Source organism: Oncorhynchus nerka, linkage group LG18 (assembly GCF_034236695.1).
Source record: "Oncorhynchus nerka isolate Pitt River linkage group LG18, Oner_Uvic_2.0, whole genome shotgun sequence".
Lineage (NCBI taxonomy): Eukaryota > Metazoa > Chordata > Actinopteri > Salmoniformes > Salmonidae > Oncorhynchus > Oncorhynchus nerka.
In genome coordinates, this window is record NC_088413.1 from 41,810,488 (window position 1) to 41,832,558 (window position 22,071).

The 22,071-nt window shown below is 41.3% G+C and overlaps 1 protein-coding gene and 1 non-coding gene across 2 annotated transcripts in view; both read left to right on the forward strand.

Moving 5' to 3' along the window:
- The window catches only part of LOC115146758 (afadin-like), a 37,562-nt gene extending 21,631 nt beyond the window's left edge, over positions 1-15,931 (forward strand). The window contains 14 exon segments of the mRNA XM_065003344.1: positions 3,072-3,215; positions 3,480-3,678; positions 3,940-4,008; positions 4,107-4,219; positions 4,305-4,370; positions 4,517-4,590; positions 8,964-9,082; positions 9,317-9,514; positions 13,425-13,510; positions 13,673-13,810; positions 13,970-14,617; positions 14,772-14,885; positions 15,136-15,395; positions 15,612-15,931. Coding sequence (XP_064859416.1) covers positions 3,072-3,215; positions 3,480-3,678; positions 3,940-4,008; positions 4,107-4,219; positions 4,305-4,370; positions 4,517-4,590; positions 8,964-9,082; positions 9,317-9,514; positions 13,425-13,510; positions 13,673-13,810; positions 13,970-14,617; positions 14,772-14,885; positions 15,136-15,395; positions 15,612-15,729 — 2,346 coding nt within the window. The 3' untranslated portion in view covers positions 15,730-15,931.
- Positions 15,932-20,384: 4,453 nt separating this feature from the next.
- Positions 20,385-20,467, forward strand: trnal-cag (transfer RNA leucine (anticodon CAG)). Its single transcript has one exon. It is a non-coding gene; the product is annotated as a tRNA-Leu (tRNA).
- Positions 20,468-22,071: the final 1,604 nt, after the last annotated feature.

Genomic DNA, 22,071 nt, shown 5'->3' on the forward strand with positions numbered 1-22,071 from the left:
GAGGTCTCTTCACAGTCCCCAGGTCCTGAACAGATAATGGGAAACGCACAGTATGAAATAAAGCCATGACTACATGGAACTCTCTGCTACCCCAGGTAACTCAAACTAGCATTAAAACCAGTGTAAAATAACAGATAACACAAAGGGGACTGTGAAGAGACAGACATTTTATATACAGTTGAAGGCGGAAGTTTGATGTCTGAAAATGATGTCGTGTCTTTAGAAGCTTCTGATAGGCTAATTGACATAATTTGAGTGTCAAATGCTTGACATCATGGGAAAATCAAAGGAAATCAGCCAAGACTTCAGATTTTTTAAATATTTTTAGACCTCCACAAGTCTGGTTCATCCTTGGTAGCAATGTCCAAATGCCTGAAGGTATCATGTTCATCAGTACAAACAATAGCACGCAAGTACAGTATAAACACCATGGGACCACACAGCCGTCATACCGCTCAGGAAAGAAAGCATTCTGTGTCCTAGAGATGTACGTACTTTGGTGCGAAAAGTGCAAATCAATCCCAGAACAACAGCAAAAGACCCTGTGAAGATGCTGGAGGAAACAGGTACAAAAGTATCTATATCCACAGTAAAACGAGTCCTATATCAACATAACCTGAAAGGCCGTTGAGCAAGGAAGAAGCCACTGCTCCAAAACTGCCATAAAAAAACAGACTACGGTTTGCAACTGCACATGGGGACAAAGATCGTACTTTTTGGAGAAATGTCCTCTGGTCTGATGAAACAAAAATAGAACTGTTTGGCCATAATGACCATCGTTATGTTTGGAGGAAAAAAGGGGATGCTTGCAAGCCGAAGAACACCATCCCAACCGTGAAGCCCGGGGTAGCAGCATCATGTTGTGGGGGTGCTTTGCTGCAGGAGGGACTGGTGCACTTCACAAAATAGATGGCATCATGAGGATGGAAAATTATGTGGATATATTGAAGCAACATCTCAAGCCATCAGTCAGGAAGTTAAAGCTTGGTCGCAAATGGGTTTTCCAAATGGACAATGACCCCAAGCATACTTCCAAAGTTTTGGCAAAATGGCTTAAGGATAACAAAGTCAAGGTATTGGAGTGGCCATCACAAAGCCTTGACCTCAATCTGAAAATGAGTGGGCAGAACTGAAAAAGTGTGTGCGAGCAAGTGTGTGCGAGCCTGCAAACCTGACTCAGTTACACGAGCTCTGTCAGGGGGAATGGGCCAGAATTCACCCAACTTATTGTGGGAAATTTGTGGAAGGCTACCCAAAATGTTTGACCCAAGTTAAGCAATTTAAAGGCAATGCTACCAAATACTAATTGTGTGTATGTTAACTTCTGACCCACTGGGAATGTGATGAAAGGAAATACAAGCTGAAATAAATCCTTCTTTCTACTATCATTCTGACATTTCATATTCTTAAAATAAAGTGGTGATCCTAACTGACCTTAGACAGGGGAATTTTTACTATAATTAAATGTCAGGAATTGTGAAAAACTGAGTTTAGTTTTAAAATGTTTAGTTCACCTTTATTTAACCAGGTAGGCAAGTTGAGAACAAGTTCTCATTTACAATTGCGACCTGGCCAAGATAAAGCAAAGCAGTTCGACACATACAACAACACACAGTTACACATGGAGTAAAACAAACAAACAGTCAATAATACAGTAGAAAAATAAGTATATATACAATGTGAGCAAATTAGGTGAGATAAGGGAGGTAACGTAAAAAAAAAGGTCATGGTGGCGAAGTAAATACAATATAGCAAGTAAAACACTGGAATGGTAGATTTGCAGTGGAAGAATGTGCAAAGTAGAAATAGAAATAATGGGGTGCAAAGGAGCAAAATAAATAAATACAGTAGGGGGAGAGGTAGTTGTTTGGGCTAAATTATAGATGGGCTATGTACAGGTGCAGTAATCTGTGAGCTGCTCTAACAGTTGGTGCTTAAAGCTAGTGAGGGAGATAAGTATTTCCAGTTTTTTGCCAAAGTGTATTTAAAGTGTATTTTCCAAAGTGTATGTGAATTTACAACTTCAACTGTATCTTGTCTTGTTTTTTGCACTGTACTAGATATTGTGTGTATGTACTAATGTGTATATATTTTTTATTTAACCTTTATTTAACTAGGCAAGTCAGTTTTAAGAACAATTTTTTATTTACAATGGCAACCAGAGAACAGTGGGTTAACTGCCTTGTTCATGGGTAGAACGACAGATTTTTACCTTGTCACCTCAGGGATTTAATCCAGCAACATTTCAGTTACTGGTCCAACGCTCTAACCACTAGGCTACCTGCCGCCCCTGTATGCTATGTGTGACCTTTTAAATGTACTGTATGTATTTCAGTCCTTGACTAATAATGTTCTGTACTATGTATTATGTCATGCTTCATGTGGACCCCAGGAAAAGTATCTTCTACTTTTGCAGCGGATAATGGGAATCCTAATAAATACCAAATATCAAGATGAGTCCTAATTGGTCTGTCATGTCACAGGCTTCTGTCTATAACAGAATGGGGGCCTCCCTGGTCAGTACATTGTACACCATTTTTAAACCGCAGATTTTTTGGAAAGACATAGCTATGGAAAATGGCTACAGTGTTGCTACAACTCTCAACAACATTGCTGCCCCGAATTCAGCTGGTGCTATCGACAAAGCTCAGTGGGAGAAGACTCATTTCTGGAGGACAATGCCAAGCTGACTCACATGCGCTTACTTGTGAATTGTTAAAGAGATGTGAACAATGCTGAATGGGTGTAAACAAAGAAGAGCTCTCTAGCAAGTGTGAAAATCTCCTTATAAATCTTTCAAGGGCATTTTCTCCTACTTGTGTGTTTACAAGTTTATCAACTTTCAAAGCAGCATAACTTTCCCATGTTTCCCTGGTCAACTACAGTGTATGATTTACCATAAAGCCAACATTAGAGATGTGCAGGAAATGTACCTTTTCTAGTTGGCATTTAGAATCTTCTTTTCAAGACCTGTGTTTGCCCAACCACTTAACCCATGTCATTTATAAACATGTGTATCTTATCAGGTTCAAGGTAGTCAAGAGGTGATTTGATTGATGGATATTTTCTAGGTAACAATGCTGTTGACCATGAACAAGTATTCCATGCAAGATTCGGAGAACATCCAGAATACCTGCTTCAAGTTAAACTCCTTGCAGCTTCGAACACTGATGACAAGCTACCTCTACGATACCAACGAGCCCCGCATTGCCCCTGTGAGTACTAGCCAAGTCCTTAAATTTGTAATTAATTGTTCGTAAACATTTTTTTAAACATTTATGGGCATTTATAAACATTATATCCATTGTAATTCATACGGTGGGTATATGTATTGTTATATGTAGATGTATTTTATATGTATTTTTCTTAAATAAAATCAATCAACATCAAATAAATAAATTATAATGGCTTATAAAGTCGCCACCAAAAACACAATGTTTTTCAAATATCCTTCATGTCTTCTTCCTCTGCCCTTTCAGGGTGTAATTGACAGGGTGGTGGCGGCTGCAGAAGCCAGTACTGATGAGTTGTTGCGTAGTGAAGGGCAGGACCTCCAGCTGGAGGAGGGGCCAGACCTCCACCTGCCCTTCCTGCTCCCTGAGGAAGGCTACTCCTGTGACACGGTCAATGGCATCCCGCAGGGCTTCAGAGAGTTCCTGGAACCTATCTGCCGCAAAGGTACTGTAGCTACATGCTTTTTAAAAAGAGGTTTGCTGAACTGACTAATTACTTTCAATATAAAACAGAGAATGACTTTTGTCTAAACTGGTATACAACGTCTGCCTTGTAGAGGCATTATCCGGGATGGTAAAAAAGGCTATATTGTAAGTCAAATGCATGATACAAATGACACAAAACAATGCACTCACTGTACAACATGCGTTGTGTGTTGTGTCTGTGAACAGTTATCTAAATAGGCTGCGCTCTCTCTTCCTTTAGGCCTCTGCACTCTGATGTCTCACCCCCAGTCTGGTGGCACCTGGACCATCTTCTTCAACCGAGCAAACTGTTTCTTTGCACAGGACGCAAACCCGGTGCATTTAAAAAAACACATCCATATTTTTTACCATACCCTTTTCAAATGTTAATACCTCTTTCTCATTGAGATCTATTCTCTGTTTCTTTCATTTAGCCACTGCATAGAGAACTTGAGGTTGTGACTATTACACTGACGAAACCCTTGAACAGTGGAATAGGGGTCAGCATCGTGGCGGCCAAGGTACAAATTCATCCATCCATCCATTCATTCATTCATTCTCCCAACAATCAGTGACAATAGTCAATTTTTTTTGCCCCATCTACAGGGAGCAGGACAAGACAACCTTGGGATTTACGTCAAGTCTATCGTCAAAGGAGGACCAGCAGAAATGGTTAGAAAACTATAGTACAATTCAAATAATGCCTGTTGACTGGATGCAGTATGCAATAACATTTCACATCATTTGAATGAACAGCATTGGTATCTCATTACAAATCTTATGTTCCACATGTGTTTCTATGCTGTTGTGTTGGACAGGATTGCAGGTTAACTGCTGGGGATCAGTTGCTGTGTGTGGATGGACACAGTCTCGTGGGCCTCTCACAGGAAAGGTTAGATAACATTCTAACTTTCTACGTTCAGATCAGAGTTGAGCAGTTGGAAATCCCGCACATGATTTCCTTTCCGCTAAAACTGCTTGTTGCTCATAGGAAAAAGAACTGCTGCTACAAATTCGCTCCATTCATTAAAATCACAATTTAACCAACACCCATCTATATTTGTGACTACCTGTACCTACCATTTGGTTTTGAATTATTGAAACCAAACCATATGGATTTTAATAAACTGTAACGCGGTGCGTGCTGGTGGCAGGGAAGTCAGGCGCAGGAGAATGAACTTGGTAAAAAACAGAGCTGTTTAATAAACATACAAAAAAAACAAAGTATACAAAAATAACATAATTGGGTGCAAAACCCGTCGCACACCAGAACAAATAACACACCTACATACAACAAACAATCTCTGACAAGGACATGAGGGGAAACAGAGGGTTAAATACACAACATGTAATGAATGGAATTGGAACCAGGTGTGTAGGAAGACAAGACAAAACCAATGGAAAATGACAAATGGATCGATGGCTAGAAGGTCGGTGACGTCGACCGCCGAACACCGCCGGAACAAGGAGAGGGACCGACTTCGGCGGAAGTTGTGACATAAACATGAAAATGTGAATGTAATCATTATAGTCTATAAATTGCACATGTAGGCTATTACTTATAATTAAATACAAATGACATTTTAATAAATGACTTATTAGTGCATTTGAATACATTTTTTGAACACATTTTTAGAAACATGAGTTTGGTCAGTCTGTGGTTTCAGGCTCTTGTGATGGTGCCTGGACAGCAGGCCAGCAGTGGAGAATATCCTCTCCGCGCTTGCAGAGCCAATGGGAATGCTAAACACCCTTTTGGTCACTCGTGCCAGGCTGGGTAGAGATCTAGAGTTGTTTGTTTAGATAGGCCTAAATGTTTTTAGGCAAAATAACCCAATCAAAATGGAAAGGTCCTTGAACGCGGGGAATATGCCAGGCCTATTCGGCCAAAATGGCCTATTGTATAGATAATAGAACAAAAATGAACGAAAATTTTAAGAGGTCAGATTTTTAGCTTAGAAATACTTTGCTACAATGACAAAGCATGTGCACATAGTAAGTACACCATCAAGCTTTCGGGATAGGTGTCTTTTCAGAATGATTCTTTAGTTGTGGACACTACATTACCGCACTCCCTCTCTTGCTCTTGGTCCTTCTTTTTATAATTCATCTTAATTTAGCACCTGTGCTTTATCAGTTTCTTTATGGAAATATTTAGCGAACTCCATGACAGTAACTAAAGCAAGGGGCTAAAGCAGCACAGCACACAAGTAGACTACAAATGCATGCTGGGCCAGGCATGCCCCCCTGAGCTCGTAAAGTGAGCGCTACTGGAGCGAAATTGGAGGGTGAGAAGGCCGACACACCAGCCTTTGGGAATCGAACTCCACGCTCCAGTCAAATTGGAGCGATCTTTGCCGCGCTCCGCTCCAGCAACGCTCTGCTCACGTACTCTGGGTTCAGATAGTCTGGCTAACACCAGCCTCTCCACATCCTTGATTTGAGAGTCTGAAACGGGTGCTTTGATGTGTCAGCACGAAGCAACAATACTGAAGGGGCTGTGCCCTCAGACTTCAAGGCGGCACCCTACGCTGGTTGGATATCCCCGTTTCAAATTGAACAAATCATGATTTTTGCTTAACATAGGACCGCTCAAGCCCTTCCGTTTCCAGCCAGCCCTTTCGGGATAAACAAACACACGCAGTAGCTAGCTAGTAGTGACGGGCATTCCGGCTCTTTTCAGTGAGCCGGATCGTTGGGCTCAGCTCAGCAAAAAGAGCCGGCTCTTTTGGCTCCCAAACGGCTCTTTAAAAAAACCATGTTTTGTATTTTTTAAAGTCAAACAGTTTGCGATAGTTTGACTATGATTGGTGTTAAAACAATTCTAATTAAATTATTACATGAAATGATACTCTACCTTAACCACAATGTATTTAAAAATGCATCGGTTTGTTATGAAAAATAATGCTATTAAACATTTACATTTAAAGTATAACTTTTTAATGTATATAAACAAAGTGCATATAAATGTAACAATTCAAAACGAATACAATCTGAACAACATAATAATAGAAAATTGCACCATAATCAAAGAAAAATAAATAACAATGTGCAAAACTGCAGCATCCCACTTAAAACATTAAACTGGTCCTTCTTTTCTCTCTTCTTTATTGCCATGTTATAACCAGCAGCACACAACAATGCTGACCATATTTTGCTTTTATGAGAGATTTGCATTCAGAAACGCAAGCTGCCTCACTTGAGGGGCTGATGCGGTTCCTTCTCTCAGTAATTATTTGTACCGTTTTCGAGAAGACCCTCTCTGAGGGAACGGATGTGGCCACTATGCAAAGTATCCTTGTCATGATTTTAGTAAGCCGTGGGTAGACAGAGGCCTTGTTCTTCCACCAGCTCAGAGGATCTGCAGATCCTTGGAGGGGCTCCTCCAAATAGGATCGGACCTCCATTATGTCATCTACTGAGGGATTCCTTCATGCTGCATCCCCAGTTGCTCTCTCGTCAAACAGCATCCAAACAGCGGACGTTTGTGGCACTACTGCTGGTGCTTCTGCTCCATCTGATCCCTCTTCTTCTTGTTGCCCTGGTGCCTGAGCCAGCTGACTGCTGGGGCTGTCCCTCCCTGCTGCTGAGGTTATTCTTTGAAGAGCCTCATCAATCACTCTGGCATCACTGAAGGCTAACTTCTTAAACCTGGGGTCAAGTGCAGTGGTTTCTGATAGCACGTGATTATATTCCATTCTGTGGAGCTTTCTGTCCGTTGATGAACATAGGGTGTCACATGTCCTGTGTTTACCTCCCATTCCTCATGGGTCAGAGCATCAACAGGTGCATTGACAATGGCCAGAGTAGAGATGATGGCTTCCTTTGACTCAAGAAACAGCTTCAACATATAAAATGTTGAGTTCCACCTTGTAGTGCAGTCTTGTTTCGGCCTCAGCTCAGGCATCCCCATCTGGCGTTGTGTAGACTAGTTTTTCAGCACATGCTGTGCTCTGTGGAAGTATTTTACAGCTGATTTCACTTTGTCCACAGTGGGCTTCATCACCTTCAGAGCATCTCTTACAATCAGGTTGATTGTGTGGGCAAGACATGGTTGATTGGTCCATTTTAACAGTTTCATGGCTTTGTTTATGTTAGCTGCACTGTCGCTAACACAACAGACCTCTTTTCCATCTTCTTGCCATTCTCTGGCCACTCTCAACAGCTCCTCTGCCAAGTTCTCTGGGATGTGTCTGTCGCTGAACTCAAAGCAGTCCAGATGAGAGCTAGACATCAAAAAATATTCAATTAAGTGACATGTACTCTTTCCTCTGGTCTAAAAAATATTCCAATTCCCCAGGGCAGTGATTGGCACCTTACACACTGCCCTGTGTAAGGTGCCGTCTTTCGGATGGGACGTTAAACGGGTGTCCTGACTCTTCTGAGGTCATTAAAGATCCCATGGCACTTATCGTAAGAGTAGGGGTGTTAACCCCGGTGTCCTGGCTAAATTCACAATCTGGTCCTCAAGCCATCACGGTCACCTAATAATCCCCAATTTGCAATTGGCTCATTTATCCCCCTCCTCTCCCCTGCAACTATTCCCCAGGTCGTTGCTGTAAATGAGAACGTGTTCTCAGTCAACTTACCTGGTAAAATAACGAGAAAAAAAAAATGTAACCGGCATGTAAGAAGTGGTTACCCTTGATGTCCAACAGTCAGTGGTAAGGCAAACTGCAATAGCTTTTTGGACTCTTTCCCACACTGAAGCCTGTGTGCTCTCGTACAGTTGTGGAATAAGGGATTTTGAAAGGGTTTTCCTGCTTACATTGGATTTAGACTATTGCTATAATTTCTGAAACCTCTGTCCTCCACAATGGAAAATGGCTGGAAATCAGTGGCAATCATTTTAGCCAATGCAACATCAATTTGGCCTTGTTTTGCTACAGATATAGACTTGGGCATAAACTGGTCCATAGAAGATTTGACTGAGTGGATACGCTGACTTCACCACTATGTTGAGCCAACCTCCCCTTTTAAAAGCCAGAGATACTAGACCAGTGAGTCACAGCGAGCTGTCTAGTCACGTGGGTCGCTGTCAGCAAGGCTAACTTTCAGGTCCTTTTTTAGTATAACATTTATTTAGGTCTGACAGATAACTATTCGGTCATTAAACCTGATGTGAAAACAGTTTCTGTTGGAACAATCTGCAATAGTTACATCTGTTCAATGGTCATTTCAAATACGCTGAAAAACAAATAAAGGATTATGCTTTGAAAGCATAATGAATTGACAGTGATTGATGTGGTCTTGTCTTGATTGTAGGGCAGCAGGCATAATGATGCACACTGGGTCAGTTGTGACTTTACAGGTTGCCAAGCAGGGGGCAACATGCCATGGTCTGGCTGCCTTGCTAGATGAACCACCTTCAGTATCAACTACAGGTACGAGCAGAACAAAGGCATTATTCTCTCTGCATTGTTATCATTTTCCCCTGAACAGTCACTCAACAGAGGTCTAATGATCTAAGACCAAAACCAAATTCAGATCATTTAATTTCATGGCTTCCTGTTAGTAGTTGCTTTCCAAAATGAATGGTAAGAATAGTCTTTCTCAATTAATAGTAGACCTACACCTAGATGTTCTAGATCTAACCAACTTTTCTATGATTCTCCCAGCTTTGGATGGTAGTGGCCCCACCAGCAGCAGCCATGCTAAGCCGAACGGCAAGGCCCTGATCGTGTATGATGACATGGAGCAGAGCTCTGGGCCCTCAGGACTATGGGGTAATAACTCCCATGGAGGGAACAGGAGACAGAGAGAACAGACCCTGCTGAAGAACAGACAGCTATACCGCTCCAACCCTAACATGATCAGTGAGTCTAACAATAGTGTGATTTTTGAAAAGTTGACTTAACACCCTTTTCACACTATTGCGTCGATCCAAGCCAGTCAAACTGTGCTGTCTCTGATATTTTCGTTTCACATGGTATTTCTCAGCACAGTCCCAGCAACCATGGTAGGTATAAACCAAGCCAGCTCAGTACAGCTTGATTTGGCTTGGCTCAGTTCGGCTAGTATTTTGCAACCCACATTATAGTGACTTGCAAAGTGATTGGTAATTTATATTGGAATCCAACTCAACATACTGCTGCCACTATATACATTTAACATTTACATTTAAGTCATTTAGCAGACGCTCTTATCCAGAGCGACTTACAATATTACAATATACAATACAATAATATTACAATATAAGCCGTTGTCCTGCACAGTGGCATTTACCCCTGCTATAGCACACACAGACAAATGTTGAGAACCTTGCAGTGGTCAATTGAGTTTCAGACAGCCCTCTGGTGGCTGAAATGTGTTAGGACACTTTGAACCTGGCTCTATAAGCACAGAGCCTCCATTGCGTAATTAAAAGCAGGGTTGTCAAACTCATTCCACAAAGGGCCTAGTGTCTGTGGGTTTTTGGATTTTCCTTCCAATTAAGACCTAGACAACCAGGTGAGTGGAGTTCCTTACTAAATAGTGACTTTAAATAATCCATCAAGTTCAAGGTGGAGTGAAAACTCACATTTTATTGTACCTTTATTTAACTAGGCAAGTCAGTTAAAGAACAAATTCTTATTTTCAATGACAGCCTAGGAACAGTGGGTTAATTGCCTTGTTCATCTTGCAACCTTTCGGTTACTATTCCAACGCTCTGACCACTAGGCTACCTGCCATGCTTCAGACAAATGCATCCTTCCTCCCTCGTTTCCTGGAGGTAAGCACATATCTATAGGTGGGTAGGTTCAAGCAAAGTTCACCAATCCAACCAATTCAGATCTGTGATTACTTTGAGGAAAGTAAGAAGGGAGGAAGCATTTCTGAAGAATTCAAACAGGGTCAGGGTCTTGTTTGAATACTTATCGGCTCAAGGTTAAAATACTTCTAAGATGCACTCTTCCTCCATCCCTTCCGCTCAGTCAAATTTACATTTACATTTACATTTAAGTCATTTAGCAGACGCTCTTATCCAGAGCGACTTACAAATTGGTGCTTTCACCTTATGACATCCAGTGGAACAGCCACTTTACAATAGTGCATCTAGGTCTTTTAAGGGGGGGGGGGAGAAGGATTACTTTATCCTATCCTAGGTATTCCTTAAAGAAGTGGGGTTTCAGGTGTCTCCGGAAGGTGGTGATTGACTCCGCTGTCCTGGCGTCGTGAGGGAGTTTGTTCCACCATTGGGGGGCCAGAGCAGCGAACAGTTTTGACTGGGCTGAGCGGGAACTGTACTTCCTCAGTGGTAGGGAGGCGAGCAGGCCAGAGGTGGATGAACGCAGTGCCCTTGTTTGGGTGTAGTAATAATAATAATAATCACTGATCTGGCTAGATTCGAAATGTGAAAATAAGGGTTCCACCACACCGCTTCCACCAATCCACTTCATTACTTCAAGGAATGGAGAAGGAAAGGATGCTTTTTGAAAGTATTCAAACAGGGCACTTATTTGCATCCTTTCTTCCTTCCATCCTTGAGGTAATTACTGATCTTTAAAGACTAGATAGGTGCAGGCAAGGGTTCCATCCCACAGCTTTCACCTTTCCTGTCATGTCTGATCAGTGATCCCAAAGCCACTCCTGCGTTGTCTTGGCTGTGTGCAAAGGGTGGTTGTCCTGTTGGAAGGTGAACCTTTGCCCCAGTCTTGCCCCAGTCTGAGTGCGCTGGAGCAGGTTTTCATCAAGGATCTCTCTGTACTTTGCTCCGTCCATCTTTCCCTCAATCCTAGTTTCCCAGTCCCTGCCGCTGAAAAACTTCCCCACAGCATGATGCTGCCACCACCATGCTTCACCATAGGTATGGTATGAGGTTTCCTCCAGACGTGACACTTGGCCTTCAGGTCAAAGAGGTCAATCTTGGTTTCATCAGACCAAACAATCTTGTTTAGGTACCTTTTGGCAAACTCCAAGCGGCTGTCGTGCCTTTTACTGAGGAGTGGCCTCCGTCTGGCCACTCTACCATAAAGGCCTGATTGGTGGAGTGCTGCAGAGATGGTAGTCCTTCTGGAAGGTTTTCCCATCTCCACAGAGGAATTCTAGAGCTCTGTCAGAGTGACCATTGGGTTCTTGGTCACCTCCCTGACCAAACCCTTTTCCCCCGATTTCTCTAGGAAGACTCTTGTTGGTTCCAAACTTTTAAGAACGATGGAGGCCACTGTGTTCTTGGGGACCTTCAATGCTGCAGACATTTTTTGGTACCCTTCCACAAATCTGTGCCTCAGGGGCTCTACGGACAATTCCGTCGACCTCGTGGCTTGGTTTTTGGCTCTGATATGCTGTGGACCTTTATATAGACAGGTGTGTGCATTTACAAATCATGTTCAATCAATTGAATTTACCACAGGTGGACTCTAATCAAGTTGTAGAAACATCTCAAGAATGATCAATGGAAACAGTATGCACCTGAGCTCAATTTCGAGTCTCATAGCAAAGGGTCTGAATACTTATGTAAATAAGGTATTTCTGTTGTTTATTTTTAATAATTTAGAAAACATTTCTAAAAGCCTGTTTTCACTTTGTCATTATGGGGTATTGATGAGATTTTTTTATTTATTTAATCCATTTTTGATTAAGGCTGTAATGTAACAAAATATGGAAAAAGTCAAGGGGTCTGAATTCTTTCCGAATGCACTGTACCTCCTAATTTGTGATTGTGCTTGGCTTACTTTTCACATGGATTTTTGTTTTGTTTGTATGATATGCCTTTCTGATTATATATATTTGTTCCTGTAATATAAAACAGCACGGACACAAACAACGCAAGAATTATAAAATAAAAAAACAGGTACCAATAAAATATGAAATGTATAATAATAATTTTCTAAAATGTTTTCTCTCTTGCTTCAGGGAATGTGCTTTGGTTATGTTGCCCTTGTGCTTTTAATGTGGCATTCTATTTTGAATATTCACAAATACAGTAAGTTAACTTTTTGCCCACAATGCAATGTGTTTACGATAATCTACTGTATTCAGTTTATACAGTATGTTACTGTTTGAGTAAAAAAGTAATTTACTGTGACATTTACAGGATTTTTTTTTTGTACAGTGTACTGTAGAATACTATAGTAAATACTACAGTATTATCAGCAAAAAAAACACTGTGGTAAATACTGCAGTAATGTCTACAAAAACACTACAGTCCACAAAACAGTTTTTTTAACTACAGTAAATGCTAAAGTATTTCATTTACATATACCCTGCCCATCTCCCTCCCTCATATTCCAATTTGTGCCATCCATAAGTGAGAAACCTACATGCCGAGTATAGATCATATAATTTGTTTGCTAAAGGTTATAGAAAATAGTAGAACCTCTGGACTTTCTGTTCGGAACACAGTCCTAATGGAAAATGCTATTTTAGTATTTCTCCAGTAGGTTTCCATAAGGAAAAAGATTCCACTTCTATGTCAAAGATAATAAAACAAAAACAGTATAGTAAATATTACAGCAATGTCCGCAAAAACACTACAGTAAATACTACAATATACTACAGTCTGCAAAAACACTAAATGAATTACTATAGTATATAGTTTATACTATAGTTAACTGTAAATACTACACTATACTACAGTACATACTGCGGTGTTCACTGCAGTGCTTTGTGCAGACTTTAAGAGTGTATAGTATGTATACCATAATACGCTATAGTATTTTTTCATGTGGGAGTAGTGTGAAAAGCCCTTTTTAGAAATGTTTCATGGCAGTTCTGTCATTTTCTTTCTTTCCTTGCTTGTTCTAGGCCCAGAAGGAGAACCAGTTGACCCAGCCATCCCAACAGACAGTAAAATCACTGCAGTCTCCACCAGCAACCTTCTGTGCTCTGATGTAAGTAATTTAATAATAATACATGGGTTTTATATAGCGCTTTCAAGGACCCAAAGATGCTTAAACAGTGGGTCAATACTTGTAATCCGTGGCTTAGTGGGTTTGTCTACATTGAATCTGTAATGGTATAAAAACACAATCACCTTAATGTTCTCCCATCAGATGTACCAAAGGGAATACCTGACTCTACCAGCCCCTAGGTCTCAGGACAAGAAGACAGTAGCCTTTGAACTCCCACCTCAGGAGCCCAGAGTCTCGTTTAATCTAGATGGACAGATCTCCAACAAGAGGACCTTGATGGTATGAGTAGCTACATCTTATCCTTTATAAAGCAGTACGTCCCCCAATATCTTAAACCAACTATTTCAAGTATGGACCATTTCATATATGCAATTGTTACACTTACACTTAATCAACTTAAATGCCAAATGAAAAATAATTGAATATTTCCTTCCATAGCGGCAGGCCCTTTCACAGGAGAATTTGTGCATGGAGAATGATCGCCCCCTAGTGGACAATATACATAATGCATGGAACCAGAACCAGCAGGAAAGCTACTACACCTCTTTTCCTATGAAGCCTAGCATCTCTACCCACGACATACATTACAACCATACTGTCAGCCTCTCCACTAAGACCCAACCGAGCCGCCACAACACACTGTATGGCTACTGGAGAACTCCTACGTCACACGACCCTTCGTCTGCCATCCAGCCAATACACATAGACATCCCTGCTACACGGCTTTCCAACACCCAGCCGCGCAGTCCAATGACTACCTTCCAAAAAACTCCCACTCTACTGCCCGTGAAGATGAACCAAAACCCTGAGGGTAAAGGCCAGGGACAAGCCCTCCTCAGCAATCAAAAACAGCAGTCTCATTATCAACTGCCAGCCCAGCATCGCCAAGCTACATGTCCTCCTCCATCCTCTGTGTCCATGAGGCAACCTCAGCCCTCACTCTCATCCTCACAGAAGATCCAACAACAACAAGCCTTGAGGAGGGTGCAAACAGCGACGTCCCAACTGTTCCCGACCCAGTCAAAAGACACATCCCTCCAGAGACCTCCAGCTAAACCACAACCAGGGACCACCCCAGGACATCAGGTACTGTACATTTTTTTTTGTCATCAAAATCCAACTGTCTTAATACACACGACAGTGAAAACTCAAATGCATGTATGAATAAGGAATATACAAATAAATACACAAATACACTTCCAGTATAAAATACACAATTAATGCCGAATGTCGAAATCAGGACCAATACTTCAGCATGAATAAAGAGCCACCATCAGAAGGCAACAAAAGTCTGTCTCCAGACCCATGGAAGAGGGATGCATGGGAGAAGCAGCAGAAGCAGCAGAGACTACAGGTAACATAATAATAATTAAAATCTTTATTTGAAGTGTGTCTACTATATTATACTCTACAGTATTGTGTTGTGTTGTATTGTATTGATTTTGTGTATTTTGTGTTTTTGATGTGTTGCGGACCTCACAAGATGAACTTCCATGCAAATAGAGAATAGCGTAACGTATTGTCCATCAAAATCCAAATTTGCTTGTTGCTGGCTGTTCTTACATGGAAATGTGTATTTTTTTGCTGTCTGTTCCTTGATCTAGGTGGTCGACCTGTTGGAACAGGAGATCCAGGATCTGCAGGCTAAAGCCCAGCTCACACCAGAGGAGACCGACAGGCTCCGTAGGCTCAACCTGGAGTGGCAATTTCAACAGAGACTGCAGGAGTTCCAACAGAATGGAAACGATGATGATGATGATGATGAGGATGATGATGAAGAAGAAGATAGAGACACGTCAACAGGAGAAAATGTTCAAGAGTCGAATGAACTCAACGTAAACTTTGATGAGAAGTCCTCGAAAGAGTAAGTTTCAACTTCATTTGAATGTACATTTGTATCCCACAAAAACATTTTTTTCCCCCAACAATGTCCCTGGCTAAACCAAATGTTAAATTACATAATTTGTTCTGAAAGTAATGCATCATGATGTATAACAGACCATGATATACAGTATTGTTAACCTATAGGTATTGATCTTCTCAATTACATCCATATGTGTGGGTTATTGATTGGTTTCAGAGGCCAGAAAGAGAACAACTTCAAAGGTGACGCAACACCTGAGAATCTCACATTTAAGGAGCGCCAACGTCTCTTCTCCCTCGGATCAAACGCCTCCATCAAAGTCAAAGCCTTGTAAGATGAGGATCCTGAGAAGATGGCCTCAACATTCGATCAAGGCTCATCGATCAAGGCTCAACCTTTTTATAAGCTACAGTAGAAACCAATCAGAAAATATTAGAATTGATATTATAATCTATATTCTGTAGAAAAATGTGGACTATCTTTGTGATTTTTGCATATTTACTTCTCTTTTCTCCTAATTGATCTTTACACTTAGACTTTACACTGTCGAATGCACATTTTCATGTTTTTCTGTTATATGTTTACTTAAATGAAAACTTAGGTAGGTAGATGCTTTTTTACATACATGGATTTTTAAAAATAAATTAAGATTTGATTAATCTTTTTGGAAAATGTACAACAGCAGTCACGGTATACATTACGGATGTACCGTACATCACATGAGGCTGCCGAGGGGAGGACGGCTCATAATAATTATTGTAATGGAGAGAATGGAATGGCATCAAACACATGGAAACCGTGTGTTTTATGTGTTTGATTACCGTTCCACTTATTCAGCCTCAGCCTTTACCACGAGTATGTCCTCCCAAATTGAGGTGCCACCAACCTCCTATGCCGTACTCCTCCTTTACAACTCAGGACATCCTACTTGTATGAATAGTTCACTATGTTTAGGGGTGACTCCACAAGAGTCCACGTGTACAGTAATCTGAGCCCTTCTGATCTCATCGGTGCCTGAGATTTTCCTGGTCTTTGCCAGCATGGCTCCTGTCCTGCCATGGCCATGAATACAGTAGACAGCTACCCCCTACAGCAGAGAGAAGTACATATGGTTGAGTACATAAGTAAACATACAGAAGGCTATGCGTTTATACACATCATTGTTTGAGAATAATTAGCCTGTGTTTCACTGTCCAGACCTGTCACATTGAAATCAGTGGTTAATGTTAATTTAGCTTCATGTGTCAGAAATAAGAACCTCTTTGATGTATTGACTGAATAATGGGTTACTGAATACTTTTGAACTGAATCCTTATATAGCCCTTTGCATTTATTCCTCCACAATGGACATAAACCTCAGAATCTTCTCTGGAGTTGGTGAGGTTTAGGAGCTTTTCTCACACAAGCACACCAGGTGACGTATGCAATTGTCCAGTAGGTACAGGTAATAGGAAGTAATTTGAGGGAGTGCCAATCTGGCATATTTGCAGGGTTCGACCCAGGAAAAATTGGGGGGTGGACTACAGTCAATCTGAAAATAGTATGAAATGTAGATGTTGTTAAATATTCACAGCTACAGTGCCTTCAGGAAGTTTTCACACCCCTTGACTTTTTTCAAATATTGTTGTGTTACAGCCTCAATTTAAAATTGATTAAATTGGGATTTTGTGTCACTGGCCTACCAGAATACCCTATAATGTCAAAGGAATTCATTTTTTCGAAATGTTTACAAAATCATTAAAAGCGAAACGCGGAAATGTCTTAAGTCAATAAGTATTCAACCCCTTTGTTATGGCAAACCTAAATAAGTTCAGGAGTAAACATCTGCTTAACAAGTAACATAAGTCACTCTGTGTGCAATAATTGTCACGGCTGATTTGTAGCAGGGATCGGACCAAAATGCAGCGTGGTAAGTGTCCATAGTTGTTTTTAATGAAATAAACTGAAACACAACAATAACCGAACCGTAAATAACCTAAACAGTACCGTGTGGTGAAACAAACACAGACACGGAAACAATCACCCACAAAGTACCCACAGAATAAGGCTGCCTAAATGTGGTTCCCAATCAGAGACAACGATAGACAGCTGCCTCTAATTGAGAACCAATCTAGGCAACCATAGACATACAATATACCTAGAAAGGAACCAGCCCCATAAACATACAAAACCCCTAGACAAGACTAAAACACATACATCACCCATGTCACACAGCTTGGTTTGAAGAAATCAACTGTGGGAGCAATTATTAGGAAATGGAAGACATACAAGACCACTGATAATCTCCCTCGATCTAGGGCTCCACGCAAGATCTCACCCCGTGGGGTCAAAATGATCACAAGAACGGTGAGCAAAAATCCCAGAACCACACGGGGGAACCTAGTGAATGACCTGCAGAGAGCTGGGACCAAAGTAACAAAGCCTACCATCAGTAACACACTACGCCGCCAGGGACTCAAATCCTGCAGTGCCAGATGTGTCCCCCTGCTTAAGCCAGTACATGTCCAGGCCCGTCTGAAGTTTGCTAGAGAGCATTTGGATGATCCAGAAGAAGATTGGGAGAATTTCATATGGTCAGATGAAACCAAAATAGAACTTTTTGGTAAAAACTCAACTCGTCGTGTTTGGAGGACAAAGAATGCTGAGTTGCATCCAAAGAACACCATACCTACTGTTAGGATGGGGGTGGAAACATCATGCTTTGGGGCTGTTTTTCTGCAAAGGGACCAGGACAACTGATCCACGTAAAGGAAAGAAGGAATGGGGCCATGTATCGTGAGATTTTGAGTAAAAACCTCCTTCCATCAGCAAGGGCATTGAAGATGAAACGTGGCTGGGTCTTTCAGCATGACAATGATCCCAAACACACCGCCCGGGCAATGAAGGAGTGGCTTCATAAGAAGCATTTCAAGGTCCTGGAGTGCAAATAGTCATTTGATGAATTGATGAATTAACAGCATTCTCACATAGGTGTCCCTTTTGTCCAGGAGGATATGTTGGGGCGGTATGCGAAGTGGGTCTATGGGTTTCCGGGATGATGGTGTTGATGTGAGACATGACCAGCCTTTTTAAGCACTTCATGGCTACAGACGTGAGTGCTACAGGGCGATAGTTATTTAGGCAGGTTACCTTGGCATTTTTGGGCACAGGGACTATGGTGGTCTGCTTGAAACATGTAGATATTACAGACTTGGTCATGGAGAGGTTGATAATATCAGTGAAGACACTTGCCATGTTGACCTGTTTCAAGATCTTACTCACATCGGCTATGGAGAGCGTGATTCACTCAGTCTGGTGCTCTCATACATGCTTCAGTGTTGCTTGCCTCGAAGCGAGCATAAAAGGCATTTAGCCCGTCTGGTAGGCTCGCATCACTGGGCAGTTCACAGCTGGGTTTACCTTTGTAGTTCGTAATAGTTTGCAAGCTCTGCAACAAAAATGAGTGTCAGAGCCGGTGTAGTAGTCCTTTGTTGACGCTTTGCCTGTTTGATGGTTTATCTGAAGGCATAGCGGGATTTCTTATAAGCGTCCACATTAGTGTCCCACTCTTTGAAAGCGGCAGCTCTAGCCTTTAGCTCAGGGGGAGATGTTGCCATTGGCTTCTGGTTGGGATATGTATGTAGGGTCACTTTTGGGACGACATCCTCAATGTACTTATTGATGAAGCCAGTGACTGAGGTGGTATACTCCTCAATGCCATTGGAAGAATCCCGGAACATATTCCAGTCTGCGCTAGGAAAACAGTCCTGTAGCTTGGCATCCCCGTCATTCCCTGTTATGGTGAAGGAGACCGAGGTGGCAGGAGTGAGGGCTGTCCAGCATGTCTCCTATCCAGGGACGATGAGAAGAGTGGAAGTAGGGAGTAAAGTTGAAGATAACATTGTAGGTGGATTAGAGAGACCAGTAAATGTTACTCACCAACAGGATTCTGACACGTTGCATGTTAAAAAGGTGGACTGTATCGTTTATGCATTGCACACCGCAAACAAAGAGGAAATCTGAGAAAAAAGGCATTGTTTTGAGTGCGGCTGGATGTTTTTTGGGACTTTACAGTAGAGGCATTACAAGGAATCCTGTCGACAAATGTCTTCACAGGCACCTGAGCCAGTGTCGGGATGTGATTTGGACTATGACTGAAGGTGTGGGATGGGTTTTTAAATGTATTTTATTCTTGCATTGCTTATGTTTTTCTTCTTCTCCCTTTTCCGCAACCCGTACAGTAGGTGGCAGCATGCACCTTTAACTTTTGTCTGCTGATCGCCATAATTACCAGAGAAGAAGAAGTAACCAACAACATGACTGAAAAACAGGAACCAACTGCCGCAATTATGTATACAGTGGATATGTACAAATTAATGTGATATTAGGGTCTCTTTCAGTGTTTCACTCTCTCAATTGATTGTAGGCTACAATGTACACACGTGATTTCAGTTCGTGTGTGTCTGGTATGGGAGTTGGAGACATGTTTATTTCGACATTATAAAGAAACACTTTTATAAACAATGCCAACTCAGCCACATTGGTCTGAGTCTTGCTGTTGAAAAACCAATTTTAGTGTCCGACTTTCGGCTGTTGCAGATGCGTCTCCCCCGTCCTTCCTCTAACGTTACAGTAGGTTGCTTTAGCCTTACAACTCAAACGAGCCCCTTAGCTACGCCACAGCCACGTATAGAACAACGAGCTAGGTAGTTATAAACAAACAATGTGTTAATTATAACATCTTTGCCACAGCTGCTGGAGCTTCCTCCCGTTTTCTTTTGCTCGTTGCCAAAAGTCATCGGTTTCGAATTTGTCCGTTGCGGCAGAGAGATTGGGGTAAAATGAAAAAGCGTTAGCACCTGGTGTGATAAAAATCTAGCAGTTTCGAAATCATGCAAGTTTAATGAAACAAAACCATATAATGTTCACATTGCATGAACTTTCTTGTTTTGTTTTGTTTTGTTGTTTTTTAAATCTTGAAATATGGAGATGTACAGCTCAATAGCATGTGTCAGGATGGCCGAGCGGTCTAAGGCGCTGCGTTCAGGTCGCAGTCTCCCCTGGAGGCGTGGGTTCGAATCCCACTTCTGACAGTATTTTTTTTGTGACTGAATCAGTTTCAGATAAGAAATTTAACTATGTTTATAACCTTGGCTACAAGTAAGTTATTTTAAATGTGCATTTAATGCAATACTAAATAATTTGGTATAAAATTATGTTGGAACTGTTATCCACGTGAGGGCACTAAAGTGCAACAAATGGTAACTTTTCACATTTTAGGGGTGAAACTGACCTAGGTACAGATCTAGGATCAACTTTCCCTCCCTCTAATCCTAATTTTAACCATCAATGGGGGACATGCAAAACTGATCTAGAGGCAACTTCATCCTACTACTGCTTTAAGATGCATCTATCCATTTCAATGTATTGCTATTGTTCTTCACTTATGCCTAGTCTACATAGACTACACAGTCTACATAGACTAGGCCTACTGAGTCGTTTTTATGGTTGAATAACTCAAGATAGAAAATGTACCTGACATTTGTCGAGACTCTTTTCACTGCACTTCGATAAAAAGTGATTTTCGTTGCAGGTTAGGAGAGCATTTTCACGAACCCTAACCGTTTCCCTAACCTGAACCTCAGTCTCCTGACCTGCTACGCTACTTCTCCGAACCTTATGCGTAAGTTCTCCGAACCTGTTACGAAAAAGTAACTTCGGTATCAAAGTGCTGTGAAAGAGTTTCCCTACATTTGTCTTGTCTCCTGCCATTTTAGGCTGCACAATTAGTGAAAAAAATATAATTGGTCTTCCTGTCTGAAAGCAGCCTAAACAGAGCCTTCGGGGGACTACTAGTGTAACAGGGTAGAGGTGCATTTTCCAGTCACACCTTATTAGAGTAACTACAGTAGTAAATGTGTATGATTTGCTATTGGTCAGTTTGAATTAATTGTTTGTGTGCTCTGATTTGTTGCTGGTGTGACTCTGGAGAATGCACATCCATTCTTTCACACAATTAGTTATAACATCCGCAATGACATCTGCTAAATATGTGTATGTGACCAATACATTTTGATTGGATTTGATTCATTACACTGGTTGAACCAGACAAATGTGAACGATTGTGTTAGAATTCACGGACAGCAAATCTCCACTCCACAACGATCATCATTCTCCTTTTCTACCTTTCTCAGTTTGAGTATTTCGTAACACACAACAGGTTTCTGCAACACTGCAGTGAATCAAAAAAAAAAAAAGAATCACTTCTTATGTGCAACTTCATTCATTTATTTAGGCATATGGACAATTGGCAAGATTATAAATCTGAATGTACCCGATAATATGTGTCAGCCTACCTTTTGTTTTGTGATGAAGGGAACAGTTATTCAACCAAAACTATGGTTCAGCAATATCAATCACCTATTATAGATTCTGCACAGTCTGGGATTATCTACTGGATATCTGCTGGATTCCTCCTTTCAACTCGAAAGGGTGATTGATACATTTATATGGTTTTATGAATAGCCCTCACGATCTTGGGGCATGTGAATGGAAATGGTCATCGCTGTCTAATACTTCAACTAATAGCTTCATGTTCAAAGTGCTGTACATATCCCACCACCCAAAACACTAACCCTGACCCAAACCCCCAAAATACTAAACTTAAGGGACATTTCTGACCAGCATCCCATTAACT